The sequence below is a fragment of the Lissotriton helveticus genome, chromosome 2_1 (assembly GCF_964261635.1).
Source record: "Lissotriton helveticus chromosome 2_1, aLisHel1.1, whole genome shotgun sequence".
Classification (NCBI taxonomy): Eukaryota; Metazoa; Chordata; class Amphibia; order Caudata; family Salamandridae; genus Lissotriton; species Lissotriton helveticus.
The window spans coordinates 1,008,287,368-1,008,312,250 of record NC_136059.1 but is presented as its reverse complement, the minus strand read 5'-3'; the positions used below and the strand labels follow the sequence as shown (position 1 = coordinate 1,008,312,250).

The following is a 24,883-nucleotide window of genomic DNA, read 5'->3' as shown; positions in this document are numbered from 1 at the left end:
ATATTTACGTTTCTTACTTTTTACTGCACGTCAGCCTTGCCCAGAGAGGCACGGGAGTGGAAAATGTATTGAGCCACATTGCTTGAAAGTTACTTTTTTCAAAGCACAGTCATTTAGTTTACTTCCTTTTTTCAATTGAGATTTTTTTTTGCAATTGTTCTGCCTTTAAAATGTTTGAAAAAGTTCAAAAAGGACTTAAGAGAAGCTTTGCTTGGGGCATAGCCAAATGCATGCAGAGTGACTGGCCAGCTGGCAAACAAGTCAATCGGGTAAATGTTGGGACATGGGCGCGAGACACAAGGTGCAATCTATATTTCCTCATGACATGCCTATGGCAAGGCACCGGTTATGTCTTGTAATACTATCTTCCCAATTTGGTGTTTGTGTTTGGGAGTTGTGTAGTGAAGAGTAAGCCTGTTGGAAACGTATCCAGCAGACAGGAGAATGCCCAGACGTGGATATATTTGCTCTCAGCATCTGTGTAGGAATCTGAAAGGAGAGGCTTCCAGGCCCAATAATCTTGTGTTCCAGTGCACCAGTGCAGAGTGCAGTGCTCCACTGAGCTTCAGGGTCACATACAGTGTGCTGTGCTCCACAAAACTCCAGAAATGATGCTGAGTGTTGCAGCCATTTTGAGCCATGGGCAAAGTGGGCAAGTGTCCAGGGCCCCACCTTTCAAGGGGTGTCCTGGTACAATGATTGGGACAGTCAGAAATACTGTAGCAGTCCATACACATTCTTGTTCAATCTGAGAGCTGCACCTCTCTCAGTATACCACTCTATGTCCTCGGTCTTCGCCTCTCTCTCCACCACTCTATGAGCCTGCCACTAGGTTCTCTCAACTCTCTTACTACCTCAAACCCTCTCTCTGAACCTCACTGCTCTGTTTCCATCTCAACTCTGTACCTCGGATCAATCACTCTCAGCCTTCTCTCTCTAATTATTACAGATCTGTACCTTTCCACTATCCCACTCTCTCGTTCTACCACTGTTCCCTCTACTTCATCTCATTTACTATCTTATCTTATCTCTTTCTCTACAGCTACATTCTGTGCTGTAACTACCACTACATTTCCCCTTCATCTCAGCGCCTCTTCTCTACCTCACCTTTCTCTGCCTCACCTCTCTGCCTCTTTCTCTTTAAAGTTCTCCATACCTCAGCTTTTTTTAACTCTCTACCTCACAAGTCTCTCTGCCAAGGTTAGTGCCCTTGCATTTCTGGTGCTTGCTTACAGCAGTTCTAATATCTTAGAGTTTCTTGTTGCTCAAATAGGTGTAATTTCTATCATTTATATATGTTTCTGTTGTCTATATTGCTTGATTTTGCTCGTAGCATAGTGTCACTCAAAAGCGTGCCCATTTAAAGTTGGTGTTATATAAAAATGCACACATTCTACTTGCCAGTGGTTGCGTACAATGGGACAGTGCACTTCAGCTGTATCCACGCATGTAAATTACAGGACATTTAAAGGAGCAATTGTTTAGTGACCTACCTAATCCAGTGAGATATTTCACTGAGCAGTTCAAAGCCGCAGCAGACATCACAAAATACTTCTCTATGTCTGATGTTGGTGGTTGTTAGAGGTTGCGGACTGGGGAAACAGGGCTGTGTGTTTTCTCTGCACTGGAAGCCCCTTTATATCTAGTGCTTCACAGACCGTGCATATATGTGTGCATTAATTGCTTATCCTTTAAAATACTATTTATGTATGGACAACATATTTTCGAAAGGGACATTTTTGCATTACATTTGTTTAAGATGTTTAAGGTGTTTCTAATACAACATATGTTTTTAAATTTGAAAAGCAGAAGCATCAATTGCTGTTCAGAGATCGAGTATTTTTGGTATTTACGAGTTTGAGCTATTGGTATTGTAAATGCAAATGCATTTTATTTATGTTTCTTTTTTTAAAACATGGATAAAAGGCATTGTTATTTACAATGCCAAAGTTTAAGCTATTGGCATTGTAATTGACAATGTCATTTATTTATCTGTTTTCAAAACCAACACATGGATGAAGGGTTTGTCAGTTACAATGGCAATGGCTCAAACTTTTGCAAATGCGAGACCTGTTGGATTGCAAATGCTTGTTTGACAATCAGAGAGCTGGTATTGATTCTAGGTTATCTGCTTTCAAATTTTGTAATTCAGCAGCAAATGGGTACCTTTTTTTCTCTCTCCTGTGTACATCTAAGGTCAATGTTTTGCCTTTCATTCTTGTCTCAATATGCGAAAAACTTGAACAGAGACAATAGACCCAACTTAGGGTCACCAGACCCACCTAGGATGCATTTCTTTGGGGAAATTGTCCCACCCTAAACATGCCCCTGAAACCGTGCCCTTGATGATGGCTTAGAGTGCTCTGAGTCCCCTAAACAGCTGCCGAGCCTTCTTGAGTTTGCCCTTGGCGCCCTGAACTGAGATCTGTGAGCTAGTGCAAGTGTTGCAACGCCGCAGTACTCTTACAGCTGGACCAATGGCTGCATCAAATCGAGGGCAAGCTGGCCTTGCATGGACTTGTTCTCTCAGCTGACCATCAGCAGTGCACCTTGTTCTGTGTTCAAAGCATTTCTGCCTGACTGACTGGTTGAGTATCACTATATTTGTTAAGTGATCTACTGTTAGAGCTGTCAGCTTTTGGGTGGCCTTCCCCCAAACACTTTTGCCTACTCTCCTCCTATTTTTTTTAATTAGTTTTTATTGACCGTAGGACTCTTCTAACCAGTTATAAAGTGCATGTGCCCTGTCCTATAAACATGGTAAAATTAAATTATTCCTGATTGGCACATTTCATTTACCTATAAGCCTAGAACAGTGGTATTACATGTCCACAGGGCCTGTAATTTAATTATACTAGTGGCCCTGCCATACTTATTGTGGCAAAGACTTAAGTAGACTTTTAAACATATCTCAGCCTGCCATTTACAGTGTGTAGTGTACTTTAAAACTGCCAATTCAACCAGCAAAATAACCCCGTTGTCAATCATAAAACCCCATTTTTAATATAGAAAGGTGCCCCCCAGGTAAGGCCCTAAATAGCCCAAAGGGCAGGGATGCATAAGTTGCTCATGTACTTCTATGTTTTATATATCCTGGTGGTGACAAACTCTTGAATTAATTTTTCACTAATGTAAATCTGACCTCTTCCATAGGATAACTTTGAGTTACCTATTATAATTAACATATAATAATGTTTGCTTTGGAGCAGGTAGAAATATTATTGTCGTTGGGGGTGAACTATGAATGCTTCCAAAAGCTATCCCTGTTTATAAATGTCTGTCTATGCAGTGACATAATATGATCCAATTTTCTTTTTTTTTTTACACTATGGAGAACGAGAGAAAGTCCAGTCAGTTGCACTCTTCTGTTTACAATGCCATCACATACAAGCAACTGCTGCCTTAAAAGTTCTCCTGAGGAACATCTGGGTTTCTTACTCGATCAGGATGTTGTGTTCTCCCTCTGCCCTATCCTGGAGGGTGGAGGTATCCAAAGATATTGGAGTAGGCGCCTAACTCACTTATCGTGACATGCTTCATCATTGGCGCCTATCCACACCCGGGTGAGATGATACTACCCGGGAGGATTCAAACATAGATGGAATGGGAGTTCTAAGATAAATCACTACTGGATAAGCAGGGATCCAGATTAGTGATATGTTAAAAATATCTCAAGGTATACCCAAATGCTATGCTTTATTTGGAGGGTACCTGGGGTATGGACAAAATGTGAATTTTGGGATTTTACTGAATTTAATCATTCAGATATACCCCTGTTACTGTCCTAACATATTTTGCCCCTCACCAGGAGCTCATATGGGTCTGGGGCCTTTGTCAGGGCTTTATAATATTGTTTTGTCCCTGCTTCTTTATTGTGCACACAGACCATGCACAACCGTGAGGCCTAGTGGCCTCACCTGTCTTGGTCCTGTTTTCAGTAGATTTTCTAAGAAAGGAGTGAGACGAAAAGGCCACTATTTCTTCTCTCACCCATCCTGACTTTTAAATCGTGTCTCATACATTCATAACGTTGGACCGTGTAATTGTGTTTTATACATATCTTTAATTGGTGAATGACTCTCTGGCTACAGTCTTCCCTGTAAATCTCTCTTTAAAATCAATATGAACAGGTGATCCAGTGACTATTTACATTGCTGTGATTTGTGATCTTATGTAACTCTGTACTTAAAAGTAAGTGGTGAACTATCTGATACGTTAAGATGCACTCTTAAAGTGTGGTTATTTGTCCGTGTAGTTCATATGCTATGCATTCCTTTTTCGATCGCCACCCTGTTGTGTCAATCATACTTAGACACTCTTGTGCTTACCCATTGGTATTATTCTTCAAGGGGCATGTGGTTCAGGAGGGATGTGTTGACTTGTAGTCAAACACTACAGGAGAGAGAACGCTGCTGTCTAAATATGAAGGTGTTTTTTATATGTACATACAAGATGTTTTGTATTAAAGGTTTTTTGTTGGAGTTCCTTCTCATTCCATTAGTAACTTTCATATTAATAAAATCTCTCCTAGCGGAGATGGTAACATTGCTTGCCAGTATCTCTACTTTTCGCTCTCAGATGTGTTTTGAGAATTATAGACAAGCAAGCTGATCAGCCCCTTTACACAGTAAGTGTATGTATACTGGTTTTATATCCCTTAACCTGGGGACCCATGGTGTATACAAAAACCCCAATACTTACTCATGTTATCACCCAAGATTTATTGCCCTGTAATGCATTGTTCGGAAGTTTCAAAACAGCTGAAAAGGTGCATGTCGCTCACCTCCCAGTGCGGTCTATGTACAGGCTGTTAGTCTGATGCAAGGTTATTGCTCACTCTCACAAATGGGGGAATAGCGCTGTCAGCTATGGACAACCACTGAATTCATCCATACACACTCATTCAATTTACTTACTTCATCAAAAATTCCAGCACCGCAGGATTACCTTGGTGACCCTGCTCAGACCACCGCTGAGTGCTGGGCTTGGCGGATTGGGTCTTTTTTTGAAGCGTTGTTGCGCTGCTTGGTACCACATCATCTAGAATGTATCCGTATTTTCCTATTGAATGTCGGAAAATGGAGTCTCATGCTTGAAAAGGGTGGAGTTTTGAGTGCAGAACTCCAGTTCTTACTTATTTTGGCATTCATTATGATACCCGAAAAACCTAAAAATGGTCTCCCTAGTTTTTCTAAGTAATTGTTTACAAAATTGTTATTTGTTTATTTTCAGGGGGTAGCGGTTGATTGTTTCTTCCCACATTGGATGCATATCAAGTGCCCTTCCGTATGGTTAATAAAGTTTTGTGAATAAAAAAGGTTTGTAAAAGAGTAGGAAAAACATGCAGGAATATTATTGGTTATGGGACATTTTGTACATGTGATTGAGAAGCCCATGACATACATCTTATTTATCACTGTGTTGTTAGGGAATCTTAATCATTTCATGCTTCATTTCATTGTGTGTTCGCACATTGGAGGCACCTTGAGGACCCTTCTTTGTTTTTTAAACAACCCTATACATGAAAAAAGAATTGTACATAGAAAGGCAATTCGAGAAGGAATTTATGTTTAGTAAATGTGTTACGAAGGTCCTGATGTAACTTTTTTATTTTATCATCTTATCGTTTGGAAATCATAAGCATTTTGTATTTAAAACCCCATATAAATGCCAACCTCTAGTACACATGTTGGGTTGTTTAGCTTGTTGTATCTACGTCAATCTGATACCCGTGTCCTCCTGAATGGAAAACTAGACCAACAGTTAATCTAATGGTTCTTGGTTTTTTAAACCTTTTTTTACACTATATAAATGCTATTTGTTGTCTCTGGTTTCTAGATATCCCCTTTCACATTAACAGTTTTATGTTAAAGTGATCCAGGGTATCTCTTCATTCAATTCCCTTGACATACCTCTTATTTATCACTGTGTTGTTAGGGAATCCTAATCATTTCATGTTTCATTCCATTGTGTGTTCACACATTTGAGGCACCTTGAGTACTCTACTTTGTGATTTATATAACACTATACATGAAAAAAGAATCGTACAGAGAAAGGCAATTCTAGAAGGAGTTTATGTTTCGTAAAGTTGTTACGAAGGTCCTGATGTACCTTTTTTATTTTGTTATCTTATCGTTTGTGAATCATAATCACTTTGTTTTTAAAACCCCCTATATATCTGTGGTTTGGTTCTTAGCCAACCTCTAGTCCACATGTTAGGTCATTTTGCTTGTTGTATCTACGTCAATGTGATACCTGTGTCCTCCTGATTGGAAAACTAGACCAATAGTTCTTGGGTTTTTAGACCTTTTTTACACTATATAAATGTTAGTTGTTGTCTCTGGTTTCTAGATATACCCTTTCACATTAAGAGTTTTATGTCAAAGTGATCCAGGCGGTAAATCCATTTTTGTTCTATCTTTAACCAGATCGATGCTATGCATTTTCCCCTCCTGTGCTGAGATTTACTTATTCCCATGTTTCATGACGAGCTGGGCTCGTCATGAGCGTGCGAGGAGGCTACCTCATGACGAGCCCAGCTCGTCATGAGCGTGGAAGGGGTTAATAGTTGTTTGTCATTTATGGTTCTGGGTAGAAAGGCGGTAAATCCGGTTCCATGTTTAAATATCGATTACAAAAATATAGTTTACAAAAATATGGATGTAAAAATATCGATTACAAAAATATCGACTCTCTATACTTAAACAGGTAAGTACAATAATATCGACTCAAAAATATAGATGTAAAAAATATAGATGTAAAAAATATCGACTTTAAAAAATATTATAACTTAAATTAAATAATTAAATAATATTAATATTATTAACAAAATAAATTACATTACATTTATATTTTAACTATTTATAACAAATAAACTTAATTTAATCAATCTAAACTTAATAAATGTGTACATATACATATATTTTCTTAAATACATTTTATTATTATCTTTATTTAATTTATAAACTTTAATAATTATATAAAAATTAAATAAAAACATATATAAAACATTTTGAATAAAATACAACTTTCTACAATTAATTAACACATAAAAGTATTTAAAAATAATAATACATACATTTAATAACAAAATCAAAACATTAGTAGTTAAAACATTTGATAGCGAAGGGGTAAAAATTACTATTCCCACTCCAAAGGGTGCAACAGTAGGGAAAGCGCTGGATAGCGTAGGGGTAAAAACTTACTATTCCCACTCCAGAGGGTGCAAAAGTAGGGAAAGCGTTGGATAGCGTAGGGGTAAAAATTACTATTCCCACTCCAGAGGGTGAAACAGTAGGGAAAGCGTTGGATAGCGTAGGGGTAAAAATTACTATTCCCACTCCAGAGGGTGCAACAGTAGGGAAGGCGTTAATTAGCGTAGGGGTAAAAATTACTATTCCGACTCCAGTGAGTGCAACAGTAGGGAAAGCGTTGGATAGCGTAGTGGTAAAAATAACTATTCCCACTCCAGAGGGTGCAACAGTAGGGAAAGGGTTGGATAGCGTTGGGGTAAAAATTACTATTTCCACTCCAAAGGGTGCAACAGTAGGGAAAGCGCTGGGTAGGGGTAAAAATTACTATTCCCACACCAGAGGGTGCAACAGTAGAGAAAGCGTTGGATAGCGTAGGGGTAAAAATTACTATTCCCACTCCAGAGTGTGCAACAGTAGGGAAAGCGTTGGATAGCGTAGGGGTAAAAATTACTATTCCAACTCCAGTGAGTGAAACAGTAGGGAAAGCGTTGTATAGCGAAGGGGTAAAAATTACTATTCCCACTCCAAAGGGTGCAACAGTAGGGAAAGCGCTGGATAGCGTAGGGGTAAAAACTTACTATTCCCACTCCAGAGGGTGCAAAAGTAGGGAAAGCGTTGGATAGCGTAGGGGTAAAAATTACTATTCCCACTCCAGAGGGTGAAACAGTAGGGAAAGCGTTGGATAGCGTAGGGGTAAAAATTACTATTCCCACTCCAGAGGGTGCAACAGTAGGGAAGGCGTTAATTAGCGTAGGGGTAAAAATTACTATTCCGACTCCAGTGAGTGCAACAGTAGGGAAAGCGTTGGATAGCGTAGTGGTAAAAATAACTATTCCCACTCCAGAGGGTGCAACAGTAGGGAAAGCGTTGGATAGCGTTGGGGTAAAAATTACTATTTCCACTCCAAAGGGTGCAACAGTAGGGAAAGCGCTGGGTAGGGGTAAAAATTACTATTCCCACACCAGAGGGTGCAACAGTAGAGAAAGCGTTGGATAGCGTAGGGGTAAAAATTACTATTCCCACTCCAGAGTGTGCAACAGTAGGGAAAGCGTTGGATAGCGTAGGGGTAAAAATTACTATTCCAACTCCAGTGAGTGAAACAGTAGGGAAAGCGTTGTATAGCGAAGGGGTAAAAATTACTATTCCCACTCCAAAGGGTGCAACAGTAGGGAAAGCGCTGGATAGCGTAGGGGTAAAAACTTACTATTCCCACTCCAGAGGGTGCAAAAGTAGGGAAAGCGTTGGATAGCGTAGGGGTAAAAATTACTATTCCCACTCCAGAGGGTGAAACAGTAGGGAAAGCGTTGGATAGCGTAGGGGTAAAAATTACTATTCCCACTCCAGAGGGTGCAACAGTAGGGAAGGTGTTAATTAGCGTAGGGGTAAAAATTACTATTCCGACTCCAGTGAGTGCAACAGTAGGGAAAGCGTTGGATAGCGTAGTGGTAAAAATAACTATTCCCACTCCAGAGGGTGCAACAGTAGGGAAAGCGTTGGATAGCGTTGGGGTAAAAATTACTATTTCCACTCCAAAGGGTGCAACAGTAGGGAAAGCGCTGGGTAGGGGTAAAAATTACTATTCCCACACCAGAGGGTGCAACAGTAGAGAAAGCGTTGGATAGCGTAGGGGTAAAAATTACTATTCCCACTCCAGAGTGTGCAACAGTAGGGAAAGCGTTGGATAGCGTAGGGGTAAAAATTACTATTCCAACTCCAGTGAGTGAAACAGTAGGGAAAGCGTTGTATAGCGTAGGGGTAAAAATTACTATTCCCACTCCAAAGGGTGCAACAGAAGGAAAGCGCTGGATAGCGTAGGGGTAAAAATTACTATTCCCACTCCAGAGGGTGCAACAGTAGGGAAAGCGTTGGATAGCGTAGGGGTAAAAATTACTATTCCCCCTCCAGAGGGTGCAACAGTAGGGAAAGCATCGGATAGCATAGCGGTAAAAATTACTATTCCCACTCCAAAGGGTGCAACAGTAGAGAAAGCGTTGGATAGCGTAGGGATAAAAATTACTATTCCCACTCCAGAGTGTGCAACAGTAGGGAAAGCGTTGGATAGCGTAGGGGTAAAAATTACTATTCCAACTCCAGTGAGTGCAACAGTAGGGAAAGCGTTGGATAGCGTAGAGGTAAAAATTACTATTCCCACTCCAAAGGGTGCAACAGTAGGGAAAGCGCTGGATAGCGTAGGGGTAAAAATTACTATTCCCACTCCAGAGGGTGCAACAGTAGGGAAAGCGTTGGATAGCGTAGGAGTAAAAATTACTATTCCCACTCCAGAGGGTGCAACAGTAGGGAAAGCATTGGATAGCGTAGGGGTAAAAATGACTATTCCCACTCCAAAGGGTGCAACAGTAGGGAAAGCGTTGGATAGCGTAGGAGTAAAAATTACTATTCCCACTCCAGAGGGTGCAACAGTAGGGAAAGCATTGGATAGCGTAGGGGTAAAAATGACTATTCCCACTCCAAAGGGTGCAACAGTAGGGAAAGTGTTGGATAGCGTAGGGGTAAAAACTTACTATTCCCACTCCAGAGAGTGCAACAGTAGGGAAAGCGTTGGATAGCGTAGGGGTGAAAATTACTATTCCCACTTCACAGGGTACAACAGTAGGGAAAGCGCTGGAACCCAAAACAATAAAAAAAACTATCAAATTTTTTATTACATTTAATTTCTAATATAAACATAATTAATATATACATTTAAATATATTATTATTAACAAAGATAATAAAAACATATTTAATTACACATTATTTAACACTATAATATCCACCACACACCTAAAATTAAATACACAATTACATTTAATATTTACTAATTAATTAATGAAAATTAAAGTCTTTTTTAAATTAATTAATTAATTATTTAATTGACAGCTTTCAAACCATATACACTTATAAACACCACAACACAAACCTAAAATTAATTACACATTTACAATTAATAATGACTAATTAATTAATGGTAATTAATTTATAAAGTATTTAATAATTAATCAATAACATTTTAATTACTTCACTCCATTTACACATATAAACTCCACTACACACACCTAAAATAATTAAACAATTAACATAATTAATTAACATAATTAATTAAGTAACATATTTAATTAATAATTAACTAATTGAAATTAATTAACAAATAATTATTAAACAATTATTAATAAATTAACACATTAATTAATCAATTAATTTTATATATTTAAATTACTTCCCACCCTATTCCCCTATAAACCCACAACCCGCTACGGAACTAATAACACAAAATTTAACATAATATACATTAATAACTAATAACATTCTACAACATATAATAAAATGACAAACAATTCTCATTAAAAACACTAAAATACATAACATTATTGAAAAATCAATATTTTGTAAACTATATTTTTGTAAACGATATTTATTACAACTATATTATTGTTATCGATATTACTTACCTGTCAGTCGATATTCTGGTCAAACTATATTTTTGTTTTCGATATTTCTTCAAATCGATATTTCTGCGGGGATATTCATGTCAGACGATATTTCTCCGTTGATATTCCTGCTCTGCACCGGTAAATCCATCTTTGTTCTATCTTTAATAGTTGTTTGTCATTTATGGTTGTGGGTAATTTCTCTCTCACGGTCCATGTGAAATAATTCTCTGTGTGGCCTGACATTTGGAAATGGCAAATTAATTTTGTGATTTTTTTTTCACACCGAAGGGGGCTTAGGTGTTCGTTGATGCGCATTTTAATTTTACCAGTAGTCATGCCTATGTATCTTAATTAGCATTTGCATGTGATAACATATACAACACTGCTACTGTTACAGTTTGCATGTTTTTTGAGTACCTATGGGGTTCTGTGCCCCAGATAGACTTCTTTGTTTGCCTTTGTTAAGGGGCAAACTTTGCAACTCCCACATGGGTAATGCCCTACTACTTCAGGTAGGCTCCACATTGTTTGCAGTGTATTGTCTTCCTCATTAGCCTGTCGGTTTGAGTATGTACCACTGAGTCTCTAAGTGATTTCCCTCTCTTAAACGCAAACATCGGTCTCTCTAGTCTCAATGATGCGGAGTTCAGAGTTATCCAGTGTTGCAGTAATAATTTTTTCACTGCATTGAATTCTGTGCCTTACGTAGTCACACATACTAGTCAGGTGTTCTGAGGTTTGATGTGCATCTCAAGTAATGATTCCTAGGGTTGTGTTTTTCCCTCTTGATTACCCTCTTCGCAAGTTGCTTGGGGTAGGATTTTTCTTCGAGTTTGTTAGCCAACAGTTTTGCGTCTCCTTCAAAGGTCTGTTTCTCGATACAATTTCTTCGCAGTCTGAGGAACTGACCTATAGGTACGTTGTCCCTGAGGGCTTTGGGGTGGAAGCTGTTGTAGTGGAAGAGAATATTTACATGAGTTGGTTTGTAAACATCTCAATTTTCAATGCTTCATTCTCAGACCCAATTTTCAGGTCATGGAATGTGATTGAATCCCTGCTCATGGTCATGGTGAAGTTCAGGAATTCATCCAGAGTATTTAGCCTATTCAAGAATGTTGTGGCTTCTGTTTCAGTGCCCCTCCATATTAGGAAGATGTTGTCTATAAATCTCTTCCACACTAGTACCTTTGTATCAAGGGGTTGTTGTTGTCATAGATGTACCTTGTTTCAAAATCATGGACATAAATGCAAGCTAAGCTTGGGGCAAAAGTACTGCCCATAGATGTTTCATGAGTCTGTAAATAGAAATCTCCCTCGAATTTGAAGTAATTCTTGGTTAAGGCCATTTACGGACAATCCAGGATGAACCTCCGTGGTGCAATTCCTCCCTTCTCAATATGGTTTCTATTACTTGTAGGGATGCTTCTTGTGGTATGCTGGTATACAGCGCCTTAACATCTAGTGTGATAAAGATGTTGGTTGTTTTGTTGAATCTCAAGTCCTGGAGTAGTTCCAGCACATCTCATGTATCCTTTAGATAGGAAGACATTTTCTGTACCAGTGGTCTCAACTTGCTTGTCTATAATTCTCAAAACACATCTGAGCACGAAAAGTAAAGATACCGGCAAGCAATGTTACCATCTGGGAGTCTTTCTAGGAGAGATTTTATAAGTAGGAAAGTGACTAAAGAAATGAGAAGGAACTCCAACAAAAACAACTCTAATTCAAAACACCTTGTATATAAAAAAAACATATTATTTTGAAAGCAGCGTTCTCTCTCCTGTAGTGTTTGACTACAAGACTACACCTCCCTCCTGAACAACATGCCCCTTGAAGAATAATACCGGTAGGTAAGCACAAGATTGTCTAAGTATGATTGACACAACAGGGTGGCGATAAAAAAGTAATGCATAGAAGATGAACTACACAGACAGATCACCACACTTTAAGATTGCATCTGGACCTATCAGATAGCTACCCACCTACTCTAAAGTACAGAGGAATATAGAGTAAGTTCACTAATCACAGCAATGTAAACAGCCAAGAGATTCCCTATTTATACCTATTTATGAGAGAGATTAACAGGGAAGACTGTTGCCAGAGAGTCAATCACCAATTGAAGATATGTATAAACCACGATAACACAGTCCAACGTTATGAATGTATGAGACTCGATTTAGAAATCAAGATGGGTGAGAGAAGTAATAATGGTCTCTTTGTCTCTCTCCTTTCTAAGAAAATGTTCTGAAAACAGAACCAAGAGAGGGGAGTGCGCTAGGCCACATGTTTGTGCATGGTATGCATGCACAATAAAGAAGCAGGGACAAAACAATAATATATATCCCTGACAAAGGCCCCAGACCAACGTGGGCTCCTAGCGAGGGCAGAAACATTTTGGCACAGTAATAGGGCTATAACTGAACGATTACATTAAGTAAAACCCATAAATTCACATTTTGTCCATACCCCAGATACCCTACAAATAAAGGATAGCATTTAGGTATACCTTGAGATATTTTTACCATATTCTTATGTTTTCAGTAGAATCCAATTGACTCTATACTGAAATTTTAATCATTTTGTTTTTGTTTTTTTTAATAAAAAGACTGTGAACGTTATGAATTAGTTTGTGACCAGTGATTTGAGCAGTAATCATATTATAACTTTATGTATGAGTTAGATAGCATTTTCTCTGACTAATTCCTCCAGGGAAAATCCTTTGACTTGTCTTTGTCATTAGTACCCTGTTCCCTGGAACGCGTGGGGTCTTCTCTCTTTTTGACGACTTACTATCTGGTGTTCCAAAACACTTCATAAAATTATTTTTAAAGGGACAAGAAATATGGAGCCCTGCCTACATGTGCCGATTTGACAACTCTTCCATCAGCACTTCTTATGGAAGGCAGAGACTAAGAAGAGTGTGTGCGGTGAAAATGCATATAAAATAAGTGGTTCCAGGGCAGGAAATCCAGGCTATTATGTTGTACATGACTGTAGTCATGAATTACCAGGGAATACTACCAGTCCCAGGTAGGGTGGGGAGGGGCACAGTTTCAGCAGGGATGTTTGGGTTGTAACACTCCTCCAATGCAGTCTTGGTTTCGTAGATGTGTCTGGGGGTCCTCAGTCAGGTCTGCTATGCCTCCTCTCATTTCACTAACATATTTTAACTTCAGTTCTTGGTTTGAAATCTTCAATATATGTGGGACCACATATATCAAAAGTATTTTGCATTTGCAAATGGTGCAAATGCAACATGGCCTTTCTGAATGTATGAAAGACTTTGGGATTTGCAATTTAGGTAATCACAATTTTTAGTGATTACTTAAATTGTGAATGCAAATAGGGAATCGCAATTTGTGATTCCCCAATGCAATTGTAAGAAGCCTTTTCTAAATGCAAACAGTGCATTTAGGACTCACTATTACCATTGATTTCAATTTGATGATAAAAATGTGTAATTTTGAAAAATGCTAAAAAAAGCATTTTCCATAATGTCATGTGTCAAACGCATGCCCTAAGGTCATGTGTGTGCCTTACTTGTGTACCTCTTTTTTGGAGGGGCTCTTCGGAGGAACCTTAAGTCCCTGTGCACCCTTCCCTTTGTATTATCTAATTTGCAATTACCAAATAGATAATCGCAATTTAGGTCACGCAAGACCATTCGCACCTATGGGCCTTGAGGCCCATAGGAACAAATGGAGTAGCAATTACAAATAGAGATTCTCTAATTATGTTTGCGATTTTCAAGAAATCGCTATTAGGGAATCACTATTTCCTGTATGTTTTGCTATATCATATTTAGTAATTACCTACTTGTGATTCAGTAACACAAGCTAATAGGTAATCGCAAAATGTGAGTTTGATACATGTGGCCCATAGTGACTGGTTTATGGGTGCAAATTTGCTACTTTTTAAATTCACAAACATTGGCAGCAGTAGTCTTAGAAAGCTGAGCCAGTCTCAAGTCTCCACACATACTTCTGGCAGAGAAACGACCTAAAGGTGATGGGATTGTTTCTTGCAAATAGTATAACCATTGGCAATCACTCGTGGTAGCATTCCATATAATCATGTTTCTCCCACTTTGCCACTCTAGACAAGGGTCTACCTAATACAAATCAATGCTGACCCTATTCCTCATGGAAATAGTCTATCCATACCTTGGTCACCTCACCTGGACACCCTCCAGCCATTTCTTTTTTACCACTGAATCACACAGATTTCAGTATACCCTTTAGGCAAAACCAGAAAATGTAGTTTACATTTACAGTTCAGCATATATTCTCAAGTATTCCACCTGTAAGTGTATCTCATCCATAGCAGGGTTTTCTTTGCATTCTGGGACTTGTAGTCCAGTTCAAATCAATAGAACATGTGGACTACAAATCACAGCATGCAAAACCAAGGCTCGATCTGGACAAGGTACAAACATGAGTACATGGGAGAATTAAGAACTCTGATCAGCTCGACGTAGGCCATGCACCCCTTTGTCCACCAGAAACACTTTCTGTGCTGACTCAGAACAGATGTGATTGTTTTTCGTTTAAGAACGTTTTTCGTTTAAGAAACTTGCCTTTAGACAACGTATTCGGATAGCCTTTTAAAGGGAATTGATTATTCCAAATGAAATCTGAAATCCTGCCACAGTTGTGATTTACTTCCATCGATCTAACGATTCCACTAAACATATGTTAAAATATATTGAACATACTTTCCTTTATATTCCTTTGGTTCACATGAAGGACACAAAGGCACCTAGTAGTACAGTAAACACAAACAACATGCCTCAGAGTATTCTCTTTTTTAACCATATGGCACTATTTACTTAATGATATTAATTCTAATGTTCACAAACCTTTAACAGGAAACATATAGGTCCTGGAAGTATACTTTTATGGCAGCATGAAAAGGTTGTGAGAAAGTATGCATCCAACAAACATAAAACGTAAAACAAAATGTTGATTAAAGGTTTTGGAATAAATGCTGTTCATTTAATCTCATTGAATGCTACATTCTTATGTGAAATTCGGCTATAAGAAAATGTAATTCTTTAGGGATAGTAGGAGAATATTACATAGTGCTAGTCCCAATGAAATGGGGCACTGGCTGCATCTTTTTGTACAGTTTCATAGAAGAACCTTCCAATTTCTATCGTATATCCATCCAACTTCTAATCACTCCACAGAACCAGACAATAAAAAGGATGGTCTTCAACACCTCGGTTAGAAATACAAACCTCAATGGACAATCATAATGAATCATGGGAGTGACAAATCTAGCAGGCACATGGCAAGCATTTTTAGCTGCCTTTTCTTTGCTTAGTCAAGCATATTCACCATACAGATTCATGCAGTCGATCCTCAAGAAGAAATGACTGTATATGGCAGGCTTGTGCTGGAAAATCACTGGCAAGTGTTGCCTCTTTTGTCTAGCTTGCATTGTGTCTCCATATGTGACCTTACATGTTGCCTGAGTGATAATTCTGTGTCCACTCATCTCTGTTTCTTGTGTTTTTGATCTGTGGATGCATTACACAAAAGCCAGACCTGTTAGCTTTGCCAATGCTTGTTTTATTTGGGGTGGCGTGTTTTAATGTGCTGAAGCCTTATTTTCGCTTTTGCTATTACATGACAACTCTTTTGGATACTGAATTCCACACAATACAATCCCTGGCACTTTGGTTGACTTCTTCATATTAAGTACAGGAGCATGTGGTGCACTATTCAGTGTTACTGTGATAGCAATGCATTAGGAATGAAATCGCTCAGAGTAAATCCTTTAGCTTACATATTATTGTGGCATTACATACAAAACAATCCTGGCCCAGTCAGTCACAGAGCACAGCAGAGTACGTTTGCTCAGGTGCAGACTGCAGCAGATGGTGGGCGATGCTGTGTAGTGCTCAGCAGGTCTGACTCTTCACCCTGGATAGAGTGCACAGCACAGGTGGTTTGCAAGGAGCAGGGTGCACAAGTACAAAAGTGGTCATTTGTGGCTAACTTTCAACAGGTAAGAAATATAAAATTGATACAGAAATTACTGAAATATAATGCATTATTTTCCACTCTTGCAAATAGGTAATGGAACTCGGTCATTAAAGAACTTGATTTGGCACTGAACCTCAAATATATTTTGTAAAATTGTGCATTTGAAACGTCAGCTGAGACCAACTAATTACGTTGCCTACCTTAGTAGCAAACTTCAGTTGATCCGCATCAAATCGAGCTGGAGTCTTCAGCATAGCCAGGACTACTTCCAAATAATGACCGGAAAGAGCTTTCTTCACCGACTCCTCTAAAGACTGAGTAACAAATAACAATTGGTCAGTCCATTTAAAAATCAACTTCTAACTGATGATTAACACTTATGGACGATAGGACCGCTGCTGCCCCCAGGGATCCGTGATCCTTGGCAGTCTGTCAGCTGTCTGAGGCTTACAATATGCTGGTGGTGACGCTGAGGCACGAGCAAGCGTATTGTTTCCTCACCACCACAGTTTTAATTGCAGTGAGCCTGACATGAATACAGTGTTGGTTAGGAAACAAAGGGGGCTCTTCAGTACAGGGCCCTCTGTTGCCTCAGGGCCAGGGGATGCATGCAGGGGGGCACATGTTGTGCTCCCCTCACTATGCATGCAGCCCTAGTTCCTGCATGGACTCAACAGTTCATGCTGTGCAGGAACGTGCTTTGGCGATGCCACTGCAATATCCCTTGAGTCTTCAAGGGATAATTTAGCTCCTGTCTATTTTGGGAAACATGACTAACCTACACTACTGTTGCTAAGTCCATACTATAAATGGTCTTAATGCATGGTAGTGGAAACATTGTCTACACCTACTTTCGCCCATATTAAGTGTAAACAAAGAGGATCACAATAATAGATCATCATTACAGGAGACATCTGTACTAGTAACGTGTATCCGAAGAAATTTCATTCATGAAAAAACCTCCTGTAAAAGTACTTTGGGCTGGAACTTTTCAGGGTAGTGTGAGTTTGTTTGAAGTAAGCAAACCTTGCAGCTTTGGGGAATGAAAATATGTGTATTTCATGGGAGCAGGAGACTTCCTCTGATAGCAAGTGTAGTAATATGTGTATTCTCATGGCACTTTACCTATACTACTATTATAAAGTAAGAACTTTGAACCTTTGAGGCGGGTAAACTCGGGAACCACAGCGCCAATCCACACACCCAATACATCATTGTAATCGTCAGGGTGTGCAGATGGACATAGGCTATATAAACTATAAAATATGCGTTATTTAAAAAATTTACATTAAAAAAAAGTAGTCCCTTCGAATAGCGCCGGCCGCGACCTGCGTGCTGACGTCAGGAGCGCGGGGAGGAGCGGCGTCCAGGAGCGCGAGGAGGAGCGGCGGACATGGCGCGGGGGAGGAGCGGTGAGGAGCGGCGGACAGGCGGGAGGAGCGGCGGACAGGCGGGAGGAGCGGTGACGAGCGGCGGAGCGGTGAACTGAGGAGCGCGGGGGAGGAGCGGCGGCTGAGGTAAGGCTCCGGGGGACCCAAGGACAATGTCGGGGCAGGCGGGGGTCAGGGCAGGCGGGGGAAGGGGCGGGCGGGGGCCCGGGCTGCTGGACAATGTCGGGGCGGGCTGGGGTCGGGGCGGGCGGAGGCCCGGGCTGCTGGACAATGTCGGGGCGGGCGGGGGTCACGTCATGGATAGAGCCAAACATCAGCAATGTCACATCGCTCCAAAAGAACAGTACACTGTGCTCAATACCAAGATCCCCAAATAACAAAGGGCACTAATGATCGTGGCGGGGGCCCGGGCTGCTGGACAATGTCGGGGCGGGCGGGGAAGCCTGATTGCTCCCGGACAAGGTCGGAATGGGCTGCTAGTTTCATTATAAATGTGAACTTGTCAATTTTACCCTACCCTCCCTTCCTGTAAAGCGCTGTGATAACCACTAGGGTCATGCTCGTGCTATACAAAACTTTATAAATAAATAAATATAAATGAAATAAGTAGTACCAAACTCCACATATATGCACCTATACAGTACATATATCCTCACGGTACATTGATGTGAATTTAGGAATAATAAATCTATACTCCCCTACCCTCACTAACCTTTGGATGTTTTGTCCCTCGAAATTCTGCCCTCGATATTCTTTTTATTACTATTTTCTGGGGTCGATATTCAGTAGTACAATTTCTGGCAACATTGACCACTCTCTACTTATATTTGTGAATGAGAGAGATATTTTTTTTTAGTTCCAATTTTTACAGAGTGAACACCTCCTCACAGTTGGTATTTCACCCTCGAAGAAAAGGACAGTAAAAAGATGAATGAACCACCTTTATTTACCTTTCTTGTAGCCTCTCGGAATGCATATTTAATCAGTTGTCTTTCTGCATTGTTTCGCCTCGTCAAGACATCAGTAATCCCATCTTCGTCTACTCCTATGTGAGTCAGAAAAAAAAAGCAATTTGTAATGGGTCCCGAGGAAATTTGATGTTGGGACATATCCGTCTGTAACAAGGTACAATGAGGAGGTACATATACTATAAAACAGCAGGCCTACCAACAGACTCACCACAGTGGCCAAATGCAAAATGATGGGGGAGCCCTGCAGAAAGAGACAACGGGTACCACCTAGTATCCCATATCACACAGATATTCATTGGTCTTGGGCTGAATGGGGTCAACCTGAATAGTTGGAGGCTCCTTGGAGGGTTGGTTCCCCCTCCCTGCACTGCAGGGGCTGCAGAGGCTGTGTTGTGCCCCTGGTTCACCAAACACAGACTTCCTGCAAGATTTTTGCAAGGGCTAAGTGGAAGCGAAAGGAATGATTTACTGCTGTATACCCAACCTAAGTTCCATCACTCACAAAGTATCCACTCCCAAACAGAGATGTGCTCAAGGGTCTCTAAAAAATATTTAACAATGCATATAGGGAGCTTGTTTCATCTCAACAGTTAACCAAGAAAAGGTTGCTAGCAGTAACAGAAAACGTCACAAATAAAGCAAAATGTGTATTTATAAAAATTAATGGTAAAGTTGTCTTAACTAGCTTGTATTAAGTCCCTCATTCTGAGGGGTGCAGTGAAACCCCATTGGTGATCTAATATTTAGTAACAATGTGGCAATTCCAGGGCGTGGGATTATAGTGGGATAACAAATAATCCCCTGTGAAGTGGGACCTGTAGAAATCGGAGTTAGAGCACTCCCTTCTCGTAGTGATTCATTTTTATGGGTGATTTCCAGCCTCCACGTTAGGAGAGGTTTAGGCTGGTGAAATATCAGTGGAATTTTGAGAGTGCTGTTTTTCTGCTCATCTGGTAATCGATTTTCAACAACAACTCCCATTCCAGCCAAACACGATTAACAAGTCCAATTCAGTATAGTCGGTTGGGGGTAGGGAGGCAGGAACAAGAGTAATAAGGGTACATTAGTATAAGTGGTGGCTGGTAACATTTGAAAGTGGTAGGGCGTAAACGTGAGGGATCCGTCTTCAGTAGCGCGTAAACGTGAGGGATCCGTCTTCAGTAGCGAACAACCACTGCATTTTCTTTTATTTTCACCTTGTCATAATTTCGAGAACTGTGTACCCCCTTGATGGCGGCCCCATCACACCCATTTGCACAGAATCACAATTACAACTCAAATACGTGACCACTAACCCTAAGCACTCTGCAGAGAGGCCAATGATTGGATGGCCATGTATTCTGAACACCATTTTGAGACACTGGCAGACCCTGTGAGAAACCGGCAGTGCCTTCAACCACAGCTCCGGAGCTCTTAATCGTGCAAACAAGTGGTGTCCCTCAGTAAAAACTATGCACTGTACAATAGTAATGACAAGAAAAAGTACAGAATCTACATCCCGGATGTAGCTAGCAGTATTCTCCATTAACCTGCATATTGAATTGACAAGTGTGCAAGACTGATAGCCTACCTGAATCGCATAAATATCTAGAGACTGCTGATGCCTAGTTGTTGTCCAAAGTCACCCCCAGATGCTCACACTGCGACCTAGAAGAAGATCGACACGGCCAAGTGAAGACGGATGCAAAATAAATGCACCGTCTGCCTTTCACTTCAAAATTGTGGTGCAGCATCTGTGATATGGGCTCTGCAATACAGAAGGTCGCAGAGCAGGGCCTGCAGCAGGAGCATCCAGAGAGGAGGAGAGGACAGGTGTCCTGGGGGAACAGCCGTAGGAAGTGGCCTAGAAATGCCTCCAGTCCCATGAACGGAGGAGGCATTCAGCTGTGCCAGGAAAGCAGCGAATTCAAACCAGGCCCCACTTCTGCAAGAATAAATAGGGTTGAAGGCTCTGAAAATACAGGACGTACAGCCTACTCACATTGGCAGGCTACTGGCCGTCTCATCCTGCTCCTTTATGTACAATGGCTGCACTGACCCACCCACCTTCCCATTAGGATCTTTACCTGGACTGGCGAATCTAGCATTTCTTTCATGGTGTGACCCCCACAGGTCATTGCCCCTAGGGAAACCCCCTCGGCCTCAATCCTTTCACTCTTCTGATGAAGCTCTGCTCACCTATTGAGTAGTTTCGGTTTTACAAGATCAGACATTGTGGGTTGTTGGTTCAAGAGGACGGGGGAAATTGGAACTGGCAGGCCCATTCAAATGTCTTCATCCTGTGAACGTGGACATTTTTGAAGCACTTATACTCTGTGCTAGGGCCAGCAAATACGAGATGTCTTGGACGGCAGTGGCAGCAGCGGCCTTCACGTAGTCCTGTGTCTGTAATCAGTAAGGGAACGTGTTTACCATAACATTTTGTCAGATGCTGGGCTCCATTTTTTCTAGCAGTTTCATACGGCACGTACTGGTGGACCTGAATTGTATGATTGCTTTACATAAGCACCAATTACGTTACAAAAGTTCATATTCGTTTGTTTTTACCAGCATAGAGAAGTTAAATGATTTGCCGAGAATTACAGGATGCGGTACGGTCCGCGCCACCTCTGCTACCCTTGGCGCCTTCACTTCACTGGAGTGGCAGACCCTCGCAGCCAATCCTGGCCCTTGGGGCACAGGTTATTCTACGCCCTCAGCACGCCCATTAGGGCCTGGAAAGGGGTTGGACTTCAACGCAGATGTTCAAAAATTATGATTTCATAACTTCTTTGGTGCTCATGATCACTATTCTGTTTTGTAGCCATTCAATATCATTTAGTTGGAACTCTTCAACCTGCAGACTTCCTTAGCACAGTCTCCTAGCTGAGCGGTATCAACACAGCATCATCTGCCAATTGTAATAGAATCGGTGTTGCACTGAACTAGAAACATGAGGACCGATTCATAATCATTTGCGAGTACAGGAAGAAGTACTGCAGGAGCAGTCCTTCACACAACATCACTGCAATACAATAGTACTACAGCTGTGCAACTTTAGATACTTATGTAGTCCAAAATGCCTCTGTAATCAGGCCCCAAAATCTGCAACCAAAAGAGGCAACAAGAGCAGATAAACATTTTTTAATTTAATTTAATTTATAGTATTTATAAAGCGCTCTGCAACCCTACGGGCATCCTGGCGCTGTATGAATATAGCTGAAACGCTGTGCATCCTGAGTAGAAAGGGTGTCATTTGATTCTGGGCAGTTAGATTTTAGGGAAAAGCCATGGGGCATATTATCAAGGGGGTTTATCTCCGCTTTTTTGGCTTTAAAAGCCAAGAAAGCGGAGATAAAATTATCTCCCTATTACCAAGCTGTCGCTAACACCAGTTAGTGATAGCTAATAGGAGATAGCGACCATCTTGGGCCCCGCTTTGCATGTCAGTGATATTTATCACTAATGACATGCAAAGTGGGCGTGCCAAGATGTTAGCGACTGGAAACAGTCGCTAACATCGCTATCTCCTATTACCAACTTTTGGAGATATTCGCGCTAATCGCGAATATCTCCAAAAGCTAACACCTGCCCTGAGCAGTTCTTCACCATGTTATCCAATGGGAGGTGGATAACATGGCTAAGAGCATTTGCTCGATAATGCATGAATATCGCTGACTTTTCAGTGATATTCATGCATTGCGGCCGTTTTTTATCGCATTTGCGATAAACCTTGCTAATAGCAAGGTTTATCTGCGATAAAAATCGCCGATGTGCGGCGATAATTTTTGTCTCTAAACAAGTTAGAGACAAAAATTATCGCTAGTTGTTGGTAATATGCCCCCATGTTTTTACCTTTTTTCGAAAGGCCATCAGTTCATCTGTTTTCCTGATGGTGATAGGTAGTCTGTTCCACAGATGAGCTGCCGCTATACTGAAGGCTCTGCCACCATAAGTGGCTTTCCTGATCCTGGGTATACTAATGAGGTTAGTAGAGGAGGATCGAAGGGTCCGCGTGGGTTCATACCATTTGAATTTGTTTTGAAGTGGTAGGGGGCCCATCCCATGCACTGCCTTAAAGACAGTGCATAGGGATTTGAAGAGGATCCTCTGGTGTACAGGCAGCCAGTGTAATTCAGCCAGTGCAAGAGTAGTGGGAGATCTTCGCCCTCGGGAAAGTGCCATTTTAGCTGCAGCCGCCTGGATGCTCTGAAGTCTGGAAATGAGGTAAACAGGAGATTCCAGTAGCAGAGCATTACAATAATCCAGGCGGCTAAGAATGGTACTCCTGACTATGGTGGCTCTGACCTGTGCTGGTAAAAGGGGCAGCAGCTTTCGAAGTCCTCGCATTAAGGCGAAACAACTGCTCACCTGCTTATTGACATTGGTCTCTAGACTCAAACTGTCATTAAAACTGACTCCAAGGTTCCTCACTGATTTCACTGGGGTTAGTAGCTCCCCTGGCTCCAGAGGCCAAAAGTCAGGGGGCAGACTTCTAGTGATTCTACCTACTTTGCAATGCATTATTTCGTTTTTATCTCTATTAAACTGTAATGAGTTCTGATTTAACCAGGATGTCATTTCCTGGATGAAGGTATGGAAGGTCTGGAGTGAATCTGCATGGGCACCATCAAGAGAGATCATCAGCTGCGTGTCATCCCCATAGTTGATCACGCTAATGCCGTGAGCCTTGATGATGCCCATCAGGGGTTGCATGTACACGTTAAAAAGTATCGGACTAATTGCAGACCCCTGTGGGACCCCGTGTGGAACTGTAGCAAACTCTGACTGGTATGGAGGGATTGCTACTGCTTGCCATCTGTCCGTCAAATAGGAGCAGAACCAGTCAAGCGCAACTCCCCCAACTCCAATGCTTTTCAGTCTTGTCAGCAGAATATCGTGACTCACCGTATCGAATGCGGCGGACAGGTCCAGCAAAATTAAGATTGCTGATTCTCCCCTGTCCGCCCTCATTCGTAGGTCGTCCAGAACCGTCAGCAAAGCAGACTTGGTTCCATGAGCTGGTCTGAAACCGAATTGCTCCTCTTCAAGGATGTTGTTAGTTTCCAGGAAGAGGGACAATGACCTGCTGACCAGCCGCTCCATGATCTTAATTGGATATGGCAGGAGCGATATAGGTCGGTAGTTTTTATGGCAGTTCGGGTCCAAATTTGATTTCTTCAATAGGGGGGTGACAACTGCCAATTTCCAATCTTTCGGTACAGTACCTGTGTTGGGAGATTGATTACACAGCTGTCGAAGTACTGGAAAGAGTTCGTCCCCAAACTCCTTTACTATTTTGTGAGGTAGGGGGTCCAATGGGGATCCCGATGTTATACTAAGGGCTGTTTGTGCGAACTCTTGTTCTGTCGGAGTCTCGAATTTCTCCAAGATAGCCTTTGGTATGGGGTGCCTTACATTTCCTTCGCTCTTCTCCCCATTCTCGGTATTACTATTATACTGCACTAGAGGGGTGGGGACATCCTTCATGCCCTTAATGATTTTAGTAATTTTTTCCTGGAAAAAAGACGCCAAACCGTCACATAGTTCCTGTGAGGGCTTGATTTGGCTATTGGCACATTCAGGATAGGACAGCTCTTTAACTATCCTGAAGATGTCACGTGATTTGTTGGAACTATTTAGTATTAGCTCTGCATAATAGTTTGCTTTGACTATGGTGATCTCTTTCTTGTACTGCACAATTGTCTGCCTCCAGAGCAGTCTCTCCTGCTCTGAATAATTTTTCCTCCAGTGCCTCTCCGCCTTTTTACAGGCGTTTTTTAGTTCTTTCAATTTATCCGTATACCAGGGCGTGGAAGGGTTTCCTCTTTTTATGATTGCTTTCAATGGTGCAATACAATCAAGTTTT

At 41.1% G+C, this 24,883-nt stretch overlaps 1 protein-coding gene across 1 annotated transcript in view; it reads right to left on the bottom strand.

Moving 5' to 3' along the window:
- Window positions 1-24,883, bottom strand: part of LOC144819575 (annexin A1-like) — a 599,711-nt gene that overhangs the window by 220,278 nt on the left and 354,550 nt on the right. Inside the window, exons 5-6 of the mRNA XM_078677409.1 lie at window positions 19,015-19,109; window positions 16,874-16,987 (exon numbers count right to left, since the gene is read on the bottom strand). Of these exons, the coding sequence (XP_078533535.1) occupies window positions 16,874-16,987; window positions 19,015-19,109 (209 nt within the window). The remainder of the gene's footprint in view (window positions 1-16,873; window positions 16,988-19,014; window positions 19,110-24,883) is intronic.